This window comes from Antechinus flavipes, chromosome X (assembly GCF_016432865.1).
Source record: "Antechinus flavipes isolate AdamAnt ecotype Samford, QLD, Australia chromosome X, AdamAnt_v2, whole genome shotgun sequence".
NCBI classification, from domain to species: Eukaryota; Metazoa; Chordata; class Mammalia; order Dasyuromorphia; family Dasyuridae; genus Antechinus; species Antechinus flavipes.
Genome location: NC_067404.1, coordinates 8,341,638 through 8,357,321, shown reverse-complemented (window position 1 = coordinate 8,357,321; position 15,684 = coordinate 8,341,638). Strand labels below are relative to the sequence as shown.

Genomic DNA, 15,684 nt, shown 5'->3' with positions numbered 1-15,684 from the left:
ACCCAGAAATTAGGGTGAGTGCAACAAAGAAATTTTGTTAAGAGTTAAAATAGAATTTCAGCTAAGATGGGACAGATGTTTAGAAAACAGCCTTCTGTTTCTGTTCAAGGAAAATGTTTAGAGAGCATTGTCAAAGTTATGGAAAGCCAAGGTTTAAATATAAGTTTACAGCAAATCACTGAACTTTTACAAACTGTAAAGGACATATGTCCTTGTTTCTCTCTGGAAAAGGAATTAGATCTAAATGAATGGAAATTGGTAGGAGAGGATCTTTGTCAATTCTATAATAAAAATGGGCCTAACTCAATTTCCAAAGACATACTTAATACATATAATTTAATACAACTAGCTTTAGGAAATTTTATAAGTATTAAAATAAGGAAAAAGAAGAAACAGCAGCAGGGAGAGGTGTCAACTATACCAGGTGAAAAGAAGCAAGAATCAGATAAGAATGGAGTTTACAATTCTGAGTATGATGCTTCACAGCAGGAGGAATTAGGTGATTCCACATCTCATGATCCTCCCCCCTCAATTAACCCTTCATGGGTGGAACAAGGGGGAGGGAGAGAGACAGAAACACTAACCGGGCTATATAGGAGGCAGTAAAACAGCTGAACTTTTATCACCTGGCTGCGTTTTGAAGTGATTATTACTTTCAACTGATACTAAAGCTGCCTCCAAGAAAACCTCCCCGAGAAACCTGCACCTCTCCCACAGAGAGAACTATTCTACTTATTTTAAAGAAGAACAAGAACTCTCACATCAAGCAATTTGCATCAGTTTCTCTCATCTGTCAAAAGGGAATCATAGCACCCAACTCCCAGAGTTGTAAAGTGCTTAGCGTAGTGTTTGGAACATAGTAGGTGCTTTATAAATGTTGAGGTGCTTCATAACTGTTAGCTACTAACTAGTATTTTCACAGTGGTTTAAGGTTTGCCGAGTGTTTGACATACTTTATTCTGGTTTAATCCTCACCTTTGCTCTGGGGGATTGGTACTATTATCCCTATTTTACAGATGAAGAAGGCAGTTAGCAGTGAAGTGACTGGCTTAGGGATACAGAACTAGCAGCTGTTGAAGGCAAGATTTCCACCTCTGTCTTCCTGATTTCAAGTCAAACACTCTACCTCCGGGGTATCTGCTGCCTCCATTCTAAACATATGGTTCAGTGACTTGTTGGGAGGCTAAGATTTGAATGGATGTTGTCTAACTCCAACTTGAGGACACTCATCCAGTCTCTGATTCCTTTTCTCAGTATCCCCTGAACTTATTCGAATCTCTGCTTTCCCTTCTCTAGTTTTTTTAGCTCAGTCAAGCCTGGGAACTTCATCTGGGTCAGTGTTGCCCACCACACCTTCCACTGCCAATGAGTTGAAATCTGACTGGCTCAGTCAGTTGGCAAGCATCAGGAGAGAAGTGAAATTTGCAAGCAGGCTGGGAAATGACCCTTCCCATCTCTGTTCCCTGCCCCACTTCTTTTCCCTATCGGCCAACGAGGAGAGCCCCCAAGGACAGACATTGCTATGTGTGTGCTATGTGTTGAAATGGTGGGGTGGAGAAGGGGACAGGGAAATTGGAGAAAGGACATAGTTTTTTCCTCTTTGGGATGGGACAATTCGGTAAATGACCTTCCTTCCTGACTGAGAAAATCCAGGGCTCTGGTGGCCTGTTTCCTGTAAGAGCTTTTGGATGATGTCAGGTTATAGGAACAGATAGGAGAGGTCCTTTTCTGGGCTTGGAGCCCAGACCTCAGAGGGAGGTTTCAGGATAGCATTTGGCCCACTTGACAGATAAAAGCAAATCTGTAGGGGTGTGCTGAATCTGTTCATGTGTGTGTGGTGTGTGTGTGTGTGTGTGTGTGTGTGTGTGTGTTCTGTGTGATGCTGAGTCATGGCTCTGAGACCTCTCTGGTTAGCAACAACCACTCCCTTCCACCATACACGCCCCCTTTTGCCCCTCCTTGATTGAAAACTTTAAAGTCAACAGGAAGAAGGAAAATGAATTCAAGAACTTCCCCTAAGTGTTTCAAGTTTAGTCACCCCATATCTTGATAAAAAGGGTCTGCCCCTAGTCCTAGCCCTTCCCAGCCAGAGTCTACTGAGAGAAGACTGACTGCTTCCTGGGCACCAGACAGCCTTCTGTGCTTTGGTGGGGAGTGGTCTGCTCACAGCTGGCAGTGCAGAAAGCAAGATAAGATGGCAGACTTGGGGTCCAACATCAAACAGGAGCCCGAGATCGAGCTTTTTGTCAAGGTGAGTTTGCCTGCTGGCCGGCTTTCAGAGGGAGGGTGGCGTGAACTGGGGGTGGTGGTAGAAGGGAGAGGTGGCAGAAGGAAGGAGGATTAGTAGGGGGCATCGAGAGGCCATCTTTTTTTTGCTGGAAAGATGAACAGTTCTCAAAGTATCATTCCTTGGCATTCCAGAAAGAAGTCTTGATAGTTTGTCTTGGACTCCGAGTTAGCAAGAATAAACAAATGTTAGGTTTACAGTGAGGAAGAACAAGGTTCTGATTCTACTTCTCGTCATCATTATCTATGTGACCGGGCAAGTTATTTCCTGTCTGATTGTCCATTTCCCAGTCTATAAAATTAGGAAGGAAGGAAATCCACATTTATATAGCAGCTGACTATGTGCCGAGGCACTTGCTAAGTGCTTTAAAAAATATCTCATTTGGAACTTACAACAACTCTGGGAGGTAGGGATTGTCATTATATCCATTTTACAGATGGGGAAACCAACAGGCAGCTGTTAAGTGACTTGCCCAGGGTCACACAGTCATTGTCTGAGGCTACATCTGAATTCAGGTCTTCCGACACCAGGCTCAGAGCTCTGTGCACTGTGGGTCCCCCCTTAGCCTCACTGGGATCCTGGGGATAAAGAGTTTAAAATGCCACATCTTCTTTGGGGGCAGTCGTGGGATGGGATAATCACACCTTGCAGACTTTCTGTGGTTCTAGATCTCTCAGGTGTCGTTATTATCGAGTGAGCTGAGCCCCTCTCGTCCCCTGTAGGCAGGGAAAGAGCACTGATGGTAGAGCTGAGAAGCCAGACAGATCAGGAGTAGAGGGGCTGAGGGTGAAGAAGATGGCTCAGGGAGAGGTTAATTCCACTTTGGGCTCGATCTTGAAGTTTCCTTTGGAAAGTCCCTACAGCTCTGGTTTTGTACCAGGCAGTGAACAAGGAAGCGAGCAAGAAAAGCCCTCCCTTTCTTCCCTTGCTTATTTCCAGCATTCTACTTGGCGTGACCCTTAATGCCGGACACTTTCTATATGTGTCATAAAAGAATTGGCCACTGGAGCCATCGGAGAACCGGCAAAAGTTCCACCCCTGCCATTTGCTAGCTGGGGATTGGGACAAATCCCTTCCATTCTGCAGCCTCTGGTTTCTTCCTCTGGCGTATGGGGACCCTAATCGTAGCTGATGTTGACTGGCTCAGAAGACCACCTGGCTAGGGCTTTTTTGCCTCCGTCGTGATTCATGTCTTCCTGCCTCCAAATGGACATTTATTTCTTTTCTGTCTCTCATTTTCAAGCTCTCCCTTTCCACTGGCCTCCTTCCCTTCTTCCTGCAAACACTCAACTCTCCGGGCAGAAGGGTGCGAGGGCCACTTCCACAGGTTCCCAATAATGGTAGTCTGATTTTTAGGGTCTGAGTACTTGATGTAGTGGTGCCTTAAGGTTTACATATATTAGCTTATCTGACCCCCACGGGGTCATCCCTGTGTTATAGAAGGAAAAAAAAACAAGATTCAGAGCTGAAGTGACATCTCCAGAGTCACACAGCAAAGGTGGATCTAAATTCAGCAGAATTCCACCCCCTCAGCCAGCATTCTATCCATATATCTATATGCCACGTTGCGTGACCTACCAATCCCACGGTTCCATAACTCGCCGTCCCGAGGGAAAGTACTCCAGAACAACAGCGACAGTTCTCGGGTCCTCGGGCTTAGTAGCCAAAGTCTGACCTCTGCAGTTCTTTCTGCTGCTATTAACACCCCACTGCTTAGCACAAGTAGCTCTAGGCCATGAAGTAGTTGCCAGGGGTCAGATACAGGTCGCCATCAAGGTGGTATCCAGTTAGCTATGTGAAGAACTCTTGAAGTAAGCACCTAAGTAATCCTCGACCTAGAAGACAGAGGGGGGCCTATAGCAACACAGCTAAGATGAGCAAAAGAATGAGCCAGATGGGTCTCCCGACGGCCTGGAAGTTTCCCCCTGCTTTTGGTCGTAGCTCAGATAAACCGAGAGTCCCTGAGATAGCCCATGTCCCCACCAGGCACTTAAGAAAGGCCTGCTGATCAGTGGGTTTGTCACCCTTGGAATTTTTCATGTTCTGTACTGCATTCTAAGGAGAGGCGAGCTGAGAGATTTCCTCCTGGCTCAAGAAGCTAACATATTTGCTTTTGGAAGGACTGGTGATTTGTTTGTTGAAAACAGCTGGTGCTGGCCCAGGCAGACTATTGGGAAACTTTCAAACACAAGGCGTTCACTACCAAACCATTCCATTCCATTGTGAGAAAGCTCTAGTAATCAAGTATCTCTCCCTTAAATCAAACTGAAATCAGCTTCCCTTCAACTACATCTTGGTGGTAGTGTTGCTCAGTCATTTCCATGCTGTCTCACTCTTCACGACCCCACTTGGGGTTTTCTTGACACAGATGCTGGAGCAGTTGACCATTTCCTTCTCCGGCTCATCTTAAAAAGGAGGAGACTGAGACAAACTGGTTAAGTGACTCGTCCCGGGTCTCCCAGCTAGGAAGTGTCTGAGGCTGGATTTGAACTCAGATCCTCATGACTCCAGGTCCAGGGCTCTAGGCACTGCAGCACCATGTAGCTAGAACATTTTTGTGTTACTTTCCCTCTGATGATATTAGGAGTCAACCAAAACAAGGCAAGTCTCCCATCATCCCCTCACACTCCTCCAAGCTTAACAGTTTCAGTTTCTTCATCAGCTTCCTCCAGCTCTCTCTCTCCTTGGCTCCAGCAGAAGACCTGGCTAACGCTCTTTTTGCTCCATCATGATTCATGTCTTCCATCTATTCCTTTTCTGTCTCTCATTTTCAACCTCTCTCTTTCCACTGGCTCCTTCCCTTCTACTTGCAGACACTCAACTCTCCCAGCAGAGGGGTGCTAGAAGCTGCTTGCACAGGTTCCCAATAATCATAGTCTGATTAGGGTCTGAGTGCTTGATGTGGTGATTGTCTAGACTTTAGAATATATTTTTAATGTAGATGAAAATTCCATGTCCTATTTTGTTCGATATTTACTAGTACCCCCTTCCCTTTAGCCATTTAAAAAAATCCTTCTCTTTACCTTCAAATTGCAAGTCATGTAACTGGAAAATGGGCAGATAAAAGCTGCCATTTCTGGAGCCCAAGCAGCAGTAGGTTTTGGCTATATTATCTTAATTGCCCCTTTCAACAGCCTGCAGAAGCTGGTGCTCATAGGGTCATCTTCATTGTCAAGATGGGGATGTAGAGTGATTTTGCCTGAGGCTCCCAGTTATGAGTCTCAAGGATCAAGGGTTTGGAACCTTTGTTTTCTAGTCGCCTTTTCCTGCCCATCTTCTTGTTTGAACTTGAGCAGTTCACTGTAACTCCCAGGCACCCAAAGACCAAGACTTTGCTGTTTATACACTTCCACTGAGGACTCTGTGGCCAGAAGGGCAGCTGCCTCTATGTCCTGGCTATTGTGTGATGCCCTCATTGGGTCTGAGGAGTAGCCATATTGGGGAAATAGCACAAAACAGCCCCTTTGACTTGCTATCCATCCCCAGCAACGAGCTCACACAGTAGGTGTTTCCTAATACTTTTTCCGAATGAATCCACTTTAGCCGCCCATCGAGGGAGTAGCTAGGCTGGTAGCCTCTTCTGTCTTCGTGCCTTTTTCCATTTTGAGACATCTGAGGCTTTTTATAGCAACATCATTTCCAAAGAAGACCAGTTGCAGGTTCCTGGCTTTCAGGGCTCAGGCACTTGCTTCTTACTAGATTTGGTATGGTAGAACAGACCATTCTTTTCGGGCACATGGAATAAAAACTACCTTCAGTACATGGTAGTTTAAGTTTCTTTTCTCTTCTTCCCTTCCTGCCAATTTTTAGGGGACATTTGGGAGGTGTCTCACGAATCAGGTTGGGATTTATGCCATGGTCCTTTAAATCAGCACATCACTGAAAGAAAAAATTAAAATGGGGATTCCCCCGAAAACTTGGCTACGTTCTCCTTTCCCCTCACCCCCCCCCACAGTATTCTCTTGTGTCCAGAGTGCCCTCCCTTCCTGTTATGTCCAATGTCAAATTCCATTCCCTCCCCACTTCCCACGTTAGGGCTCTGTTCACTCCCCCCAGTTCAGGATGCACCCACTTTCCCCATATAGAAAGCCTGATGTCAAAGACAGATGAGGTTCCCTCTGTTCCCCTTCCCCCCCCACCACAGAGGCAACCAAAACTGAGAGGACACTGCTCTGTTCCATCTAGAGAGAAAAAGACACAGAGCAAAATCCCACAAGAAATCCAGGAGTTTTCCAGAGCATTTGGAACGAGTCCCGATTCAGAGAGTGTTAAAGGACAAAGGCTTAGTCTGTCCTCTTCCATAGAGAGGACATGGGAGCTGAGAGATCTGGGAATCCCAGAGGTTATTTAGAATCTCAAGACTGTATAAAAAAGCTATAGGCAGGAGCAATGGCAGATCATTTCAGGGCATTCATTGAGTTGGGGAGTTGAGGGGAGCAAGAAAGGCTTTGTACAGAAAGGCCTCTAGTGGGTCTCTTTTGCCTCCAGGATCAAATAGAAAATCGTCTGTGTATCATTCGAAGTCCCTCATAAAGCAGCCCTGTCCTTCTTTCCAGCCTTCTTACACCTTATTCTCCAATATGTACTCTCTGATCCAGTAACACTGACCTCCCGGTTGCCTCACGAGCAAGCCACTTCAATCTCTTGGCTCTGGGCTTTCTCAAACTGAGACAGACGGGATGGAGTGACTTGCCTGGGATCACTCAGCTGGTAAATGTCTAAGGTCAGCTTTGAACTCGTGAAGATGAGTCTTCCTGAGTCTAAGCTCAGTGCTCTATCCACTTTGCTACTTAGTTGTCCCTTGGAGATGAGATGACAAGTGAAATGATACACAGAAAGAAGAGTCTTCCAAGACAGACCCTTGGGAAAGACCCCGGGTTTTGTGGGTATTGCCTGGAGGAAAATCCAGCAAAAGAGATCGAGTATTGATGAGTAAGCCAGGTAGGAGTAAAGAAAAGAGAAAGCAGTGTGACAACAACTAGAGAAGGGAGAATGCAGGAGAAAAGTAGACGCACGGCGTCAGAGGCTGCAGAGAGGTCGAGGAACTGGTCCTCAACAGAGTAGAGCCCTTCTGTAACTTAACAAGCCTTCTTCAAGAGTTGTTGGGGCCTAATGCTTCATCACTTGTGACCAACCGAGTTGGAAAGAGGCCAGAGATCGGAAAGTCATTGGATTTGGTCATGAAGAGGTCATTGGTAACTTTGGAGAGAGCAGCTCCAGTTAAATGAGAACAGAAACCAGAGAGAAAAGAAGCGAAGGCAGCAAATGAGGAAGGCTTTCTAAAGGAGACCAAAGGGAGGAGAAATGGCTCATAGTGGGGATCAAGTGAGGGATTTTTAAGGCTAGGGGGATTGGGGTGGGGTTGGAGGAAACAAGGAAGGGGCCAGTAGATATGAAGTGTCTAAGATTAGTAAAAGAGAGGAGGTGATAGGGGGCAGTCTGCTGGAGAGGGCTCGGATTTTGTCAGTTTCTGATGTTCAGTTATCCCAGTTTTCCATCGGCAATATGAAGAGGTTGAAATGGATGATCTCTTGGTCCTCTTTTAGTTTGAACATTCTATAGGTTACTAAGGTTTACGTAAGGATTCTGACACCCAAAGTGGTGGCTAGTTGGAGGTCAAAGTTCTTTTTGTCTTCAGGGAGCTTCTGGACTCTCCCACAAAGAACTGGTCCTCAACAAACAGAGTAGAGCCCTTCCCTAACTTAACAAGCATTCTTCAAGAGTTGTTGGGGCCTAATACTTCCTCACTTGTGACCAACCGAGTTGGAAAGAGGCCAGGGATCGGAAAAAATGAAGGAAGCATTTCCCAGCAAGGAGAACCAAATTTCCCCACGGAAGATGAGCAGAGTGGGAGAAGTTTGGGGAAAGCTTGAGGCAGCCTTTAAAGCTTTGGAGCAGAGGAAGGACAGGAAGAACTGGCTGTGACTCAAAGAAACAGAGAAGTGAGGCTATCATTTCCTTAGACCGTTACAGAGATTGGGAGAGTTGGTGGGTCTAAGGAGCAAGTGCTCCTTGGAGGGTCAGAGGGGACGCAGCAACGCTACCCATTTTCTAGGGCTGCCTCCATAAAGAGGGGGAAGTTGGCCATCTCTGGGAAAGTGGGAGGAGACCATGGCCCTGAGGCAGTGTGGGAATTCTCTTGATTAGGAGCCCAAAATTGGTAGTGTTGTGGAGCCCCTTTCCCAATTCTTTCCCTACCCCAAGTTCCTCTCTAGCCCTCATCTGAACCTCAGACCCTGAGTTGGGCTGCACTGTGAAAAGGAGCCTTGGGTTTGGTATTGGCCCGGGGAGGGGGAAAGGGAAATGGCACTGACTCTGAGGCCGACCGCTACCTCAGCAGAAACAACCAACTGGATGCGTAGGAACGTGGGAAAAGAGATGGGCACCTGGGATGCCAGTGTTTCCACCCCAATTTAGACCAAATAGCCAAGTTCTATACACCAGAGGGCTGCAAACTGGTGGGAGAACTCTCAGAGGGACACTCCTCTCTCCCCAAACCTCATCAGGGCAGCACAGAAAAAGTGGGAAGATTAGGAACTTTGTTTAGGAGTGTTCGATCGGTAGAAAGCCCAATTAAAAATGTGCCTAAGGGGGCAGCCAGGTGACACAGTGGCTAGAGCACCAGCCCTCAAGTCAGGAGGACCTGAGTTCAAATGTGGCCTCAGACACTTAACGCTTCCTAGCTGTGTGACCCTGGGCGAGTCATTGAACCCCCATTGCCTCAGCAAAATATATACACACATATACATGTGTATATAGAGATACCTAAGAATTGCACTCCAATCTTAAGAAAGCAGAGATGTCTCCTTCTCTAACTCCCTCAAGAGATTCTGCCCAATTCCAGAGCTGCTCTAAGTGGGCTATTGTTTCCCTTAGTTCCTTTTTGGTTCTAAATTCTTTCCGGGTTAAGATGCGGTAGGGATTTCCCACTCATTTTTCTATTCAGAAATGAGAGTGGGGAAAGGGACAGGTCTTAGCCACGTGACTACTGGGACTGGAGCTGCTGCTGGGCGAAAGCGGCATCTAGTGGCCGGCCACGGTCCCATTTTATCCGCTGCTCGGTGTCGACATCTGCACTGCAGTGCTTGGGATCTTTTCCTTTTCGCTGCCTTTGGGAAAGCCCCCCCAGAGGAGCAGAATTCTAGAAGTGGCTGGGCTGGCCCTTCTCTTTCAGCTCCCCTCATTTTAGCCGTCGTCCCAGCTGAAGTGAGGGTGCGCCTGGGATGCCCTGATTCTGCCAGCCTCCCCAGGCCACCAGGAAAAGCAGTAAGTTACTGCCAGGGTGCCAGGATCCCAACATCCCCTAGGAGAGTCTCCTTCCCCAACAGACAACTCGGGTGACGTGGGCTCACCGCCCCCGATCCGCGGCCAAAGCTGGGCCAGGCCGTGGCTGCACCCCAGACTCCCCAGATTCCCGGCTCTTTGCCTCGGTGCAAGGCCAACACAGGCAGGCATTCCCTAGCTTCAGTGTGGCGGAAGCCAAAGAGGAAGGAGGGATCAGTGAAGGAAGCAGCTCAGGGCTCTGACTGCAGACCAGGTTACCCCAGAGTCCCACCCAAACTAGCCCTTGGAGCACTCAGATCCCCGAGTTCTACAGCACAGGGGGCCGGGCCCTACAGCCTGGCACCATCAAGGTATCAGGGGCACAGATCGGAGGCCGAGGAGAAGGGAGGATGAGGTCACAGGGGACAACAGTTGGTCAGGGAGATCACAGGGAAGGGACCCACAGGGAGATCAGAGACAGAAGTCTGGAACCCAGGGGGCCAGAGGAGTTGGTAATGGGGAAGCAGGGAGCGGGCTAGTTACAGAAAGACACCAGCCATGAAGATCGGAGCCTCAGATTCACAGGGAAATCACTGATAGAGATCTACAGTCCAAGGGACACAAAGATGAAGTGGTAAGGGACAGTAGCTTGCAGGGAGATCAGGGTCAGAGACCCACCTCCCATGGAGATCAAAGGCAGAGATTTTTACCGCAAAAGAAGGGAAAAGAAACTGACAGGGCAGCAGAGGTACAAGGATATCGAGGGCTCAGCAGCAAGATCAGATGGAAGAGATCAGGGGTTAATGGGAAGGGAAGAGAAAGTTGAAAAGCAGATCAAGTAGCAGGGAGATCAGGGGCACAGACCTGCCATGGATATTGAGGAAGAAACCAGTGTTGGAAATCAGGGGAAGAGATCCACCCAGTGGTGATCAGTAGCACAGATGCCCCATGAAGATGAGGAGAGAGGTCCACCAGAAGATCAAGGACAGAGATCTGATGTCCAAAGGAGAGGAAGACGAAGGGGTAGGAGGCAGAAGGTTGCAGGGAGAAGAGGGCAGAGATGATTACCACAGAAAAGGGGGGAGATGAGTTGAAGAGATCCCCATGGAGATCAGAAGCAAAGACCCCCATAAAGATCGGAGGCAGAGATTCCCCCCATGGAGGTCAGAGGTAGAGACCCCCCCATGGAAATCAAGAATAGAGACCACCCATAGAGATCAAGGTCAGAAACCCACCCATGGGAATCAGAGGTGGAGCTGTTAGGGGCCACAACTCTGTACTTAAAACAGGGATTCTTACAAGGTGCTAACTCAGTAGAATTGCTAAAGACAATGGTGAGCTAGTGTAGCATGGTGATTAATAGTTCTCTAATTCAGTGCATGTACTTAGTCCTTAATATAGTTTCACAAGATTTACACCTTTGATACTGTAATTATAATAGAGGATATAACAGCCAGCAGGGACCCAGAGCCAGATTCATTCCCTCATCCCCCTTTGTGGTGGCTGGAGGCTGAGTTAACACCTTGTTAGAATCCTTGTTTCAAATACAAGAGTTCTGGCCCATAACAGACCCTCCACCATGGAGATCCAGGTCAAAGATCCCTATGGTAGAGACCACCCATGGAGAATGGGGAAGAGACCACCCCCCATGGAGAGGCAGGGCAAATAGCCCTGGGGTAGAGACCACCCATGGAGAATGGGGAAGAGATTTCCTCATGGGGATCATGGGGAGACAAGCCATGGAGATCACGGTCAGAGAACTCCATGAAGACCAGGGGCAAGTACCCCTCATCAAATCGAAGGTGGACCCCCCCCTAGGAGATCAGGGTCAGAGACTCCCTATGGAGAACAGGGCAGACCCACATGGAGAGCATGCTCATGGGGCGAAATTGACAGAGATGAAGGACAGAAAGAGAAGGTGGACGCAAATGTGTGTGGAGGTGAGAGCAAAGATTCACAGGGAAATCGGGGGGAAAGGATCAGGTCACCAGGAAGACAAGAGAAACATGGAAGGAGGAGAAGGTGGAAGAATTATTGTGGCAGAAACCCCACCAAGGATATCAGGGGCAGAGACTGCACATGGATATTGGAGGCCTAGAGCCCCCATGGAATCAGCAACAGAGACCCCCATGGGGATGGGAGGCAGAGAGACCTCCATGGAATTCAGGGGCAGAGACTCCCCATGGAGATCAGGGGCAGAGATGCCCTATGGGAGAGCAAGATCAGAGACTCCCGATGGAGTTCAGTGGGCGACACCCCATTGAGATTAGGGTCAGAGACCCCCTAGAGTCAGACCCCCTATGGAGACAGGGACAGAGACTGCCCATGGAGAGCAGTATTGGAGACCCCCATAAAGATTAAAGGCAGTGACCCCCCTCAGTAGAGATCTGGGTTAAAAATCCCTATGCTACAGGCCAGCTATGGAGATCAGGGGCTAAGACCTTCAATGGAAATCAGAGTCAAACCCCCCCATGGAGATTAGGTGCAGGGACCCCCCCCCATGGAGAACAGAGAGATAACACCTAGGGAGCTCAGGGATAAAGAGCCTCCGGAGACAGAGCCCTCCTATGAAGACAAGGAGCAGAGACCCTGCCATGGGGTCCCCCATAAAGATTGGGGTCAGAGATGCCCCAAGGAGATCCGGGTCAAACATCCCTATGACAGAGACCACCTGTGGAGAATGGGGAAGAGGCCCCCCATGGAGATCAAGGTCATAGATTTTCCCCATGGAGATCAGGAACAAAAACCCCCTATGGAGATCAGGGGCAGAGACCTTCCATGGAGATCAAGGTCAGTGACTCACCATGGAGATTAAGGGCAGAGACACCCCTCCAAGGACATCAGGCATACAGACTCCCCCCATGAAGCTCAGGAGGAGACCTCCCATGGAGAGTACAGGTAAACCCACCAGGGAGATCAAAGGCAACCCCCCCAAGGAGATTGGGATCAGAGACCCAACATGGGAATCTGGGAGGGCCCCCCTATGGATATCAGGGGGAGACACCCTGTGGAGGTCAGAGGTAGACCTCCCCATGGAGACCAGGGTCAGAGATGCCCCATGGAGATCAAGTAAAAAATTCCTAGGGGTAGAGACCCCCCCCCACCATAGAGTTCAAAGGAACGCCATGGAGATCAGAGTCAGAGACTCCCAATCGTCATTAAGGTTCAATACTACCCTAGTAAAGAGACCCATTATGTAGACTAAGGGCAGAGACCGCCCATGGAGACCCATCGGAAATATCCCTAGAAGAAGAGACCCTCAATGAAGATCAGGGTCAGAGATTCCCTATAGAGATAAGAGGTCGACCCCACCATGGAGAACAGGAGACTCCCTAAGAAATCATGGTCAGAGATGTCTCATGGAAATTAATGAGAGATCCCGCTGGGAGGCTGGCAAGACTGCTAGGGAGAGCAGGAGATGCCTCATGGAGACCAGAGGTAGACTCCCCACCTTGGATATCACTGACAGTCCCTCCATGAAGATTGGGGTGAGAGACCCCTCCATAGAGATGCAGGGTCTACACCACCCATATAGATCAGAAGTAGAGATCCCATACAGAGATCCTGGTAAAGACCGCCCATGGAGTTCAAGGGAAGCCCCCATGGAGATCACAGGAGACCCCTCCATGGAAATCAAGTTTACAGATTCCCTATTGAGATCCAGGTCAGAATCACCACATGAATAGCAGAGGGAGACAATGGACATCAGAGGTAGACTTCCCCATGGAAATCAAGGGAGACTCCTATGGAGATTTAGAGGAAGACTCCTCCATGGAGATCAGGGGGAGACCCTCCTGGAAATCAGGGTTAGAGATCCCTCATGGCAGTTAGTGGCAGACGCCCCCCCATGGAGGTCACTGGCAGTTCGCTAAAGAGAAATAGGGGGTGAGAGAATCATCTGCGTCAAAGGCCTTGCCATGGAGATCGGGAGAATGCCCGCATGAGATCACAAACAGAGTTCCCATGGAGATAAGAGCAGACCTCCCCCTCCCCCTATGGCGATCACATGTAGACCGCACTGAGGATGGCAGGTCAAATACATGCCATGGAAATCAGGGAATCCCCACCATGGAGAACAAACATAGACCCCGCCACGGAAATCAAATTTAGGAAAAAACCCCCATAGAAATCAAAGACAGAGACACTCACATGGAGATCAGGCAGAGACCCCAATGGAGATCAGGGATGACCCACCCTCCATGGAAAACACAAGCAGTTACCCCCCAGCTGAGATTACAGGCAAAGATCTTTCTTTGTCTTTGGTCAAGGAGATCAAGATCAAAGATCCCCCATAGATATCAGAGGCAAAGGCCTTCCATGCAGATCAGAGGTAGCCTCCCTTGGAGGTCCTAAGCAAACTTTCTGTCCAGATCACGGTCAGAGACCCTCCATGTAGCTCAGGTGGAGACCTATCATGGAGAGCAGTCTCAGCCATCCCCCACGGAGATCAGGGACAAAAGGCCTCCAAAGTCAGAGACCCCCTATGAAGACAAGGAGCCTCTCTCATGGAGATCAGTGTTGATTAGAGGAAGACTCCCTCCCATGAAGAGCAGGGTCAGAGACGACCCAGATCTCTATGGAGTCCCTATGGTAGAGACCACCCATGGAGATCAAGGGCAGAGACTCTCCATAGGGATCAGGGGGAGACCCTACATGGAGATCAGAGGGACACCCCCCATGGATATTGGGATCAGGGTCAAAGTTCACTAGAGATCAGGGTCAGAAACCCCCCAGAATCAGAGGCCCTCATGGAAAACAGAAAAGAGACACTACATTGAGACCAAGGACAGAGACATCACGTGGAGATCAGGGGGAGACTCCCCATGAAGTTTACAGAGAGACTCACCTATGGAGATCAGGGGTAAATACCCCCCATGCAAATGACAGTCAGAGACCTCCCAAGGAGATCAGGGCAGAGATCCCCCCCCATGAAGATAAGAGGCGGACTCCCCATGACATTGAGAAAGACATGAGGGATAGAGAGCTGTAGAGCCAGGGAAGAAAAGAGAAAGTGGAAAGGGGCAGCAGTATGTGAGGAGATGCGGGCCAAAGATGTTCAGGGAAATGTGAGGGAAAAGATAAGGAGGTCACCAGGAGGGGAAGAGAAATGTGAAAGGAAGAAAAGTTGGCAAGGTTATTGGGGCAGAGTCCTCCATAGAAATGTGGGGCATAGACCTTCGATGATGATCAGGGACAGATCCCCTCCCCCCAGGGAGATCCGGATCAAAGAACTTCCATGGAGATCAGGGATAGACCCCAAGGAGATCAGAGGGAGATCCCCCATGGAGATCAGAGGTGGATCTCACATGGAGATCACAGCAGAAACCCATGGAGATCAAGGTCAAAGACCCCCCCATGGAGATCAGGGTCCTATACCACCCAGGGGAAGCAACCCATTATGTAGACCAGGGTCAAATGTCCTTAGGGTTGGAGACCCCTATGTAGATCAGGTTTAGAGCTACCTCTACCCCATGGAGGTCAAGGTCAGTGACCAGCCATGGAGGTTAAGGACAGAGACTGTCATAAAGATCGGGCATAGAGACCCCATGGACATCAGGGGAGACATCCCATAGAGATGAGAAATAGACCCCCACAGAGATTACACTCAGATCCCACATGGACATCAGGACACATGAAGGATAGAGAGCAGTGGGCCCAGGGAAGAGAAGCGAAGAGGAACGAAGGAAGCAGAATGTGTGGAGATGTGGGGCAAAGATGGGGGGAAAGAAAGATCAGGCCATTCAAGGAAGTGAAGAGAAATGTGTGAGGAAAAAAAGTCAGTCAGATTATCTGATGAGACACCTCCATGAAAATGAGGGTCATAGACCCCCACGGAGATCACTGAGGAGAGAAGCTCTTGTTCAGGGACCCCCATGGACATCATCAGTCCACCCCATGGAGATCAGTGGGAGATGCCACATGGACATTAGAGGTAGACTCCCATGGACATCAGGGTTGGAGATTCCCCATATATATAAGAGGCCAACCCCACCATGGAGAACAGGAGGAGACTCGCTGAGAAATCGTGGTCAGGGACGCTTCATGGAAATTAGTGGGAGATGCCCATGGCAGACTGGGAAGACCCCTATGGAGATCAGGAGGAGATGCCTCATGGAGGTCAGAGGTAGACTCCC

The 15,684-nt window shown here is 48.9% G+C and overlaps 1 protein-coding gene across 1 annotated transcript in view; it reads left to right on the top strand.

Moving 5' to 3' along the window:
- The first annotated feature begins 1,926 nt into the window (after positions 1–1,926).
- Positions 1,927–15,684, top strand: part of CLIC2 (chloride intracellular channel 2) — a 52,043-nt gene continuing 38,285 nt past the window's right edge. Inside the window, exon 1 of the mRNA XM_051968902.1 lies at positions 1,927–2,251. Within this exon, the coding sequence (XP_051824862.1) occupies positions 2,195–2,251 (57 nt within the window). The 5' untranslated portion in view covers positions 1,927–2,194. The remainder of the gene's footprint in view (positions 2,252–15,684) is intronic.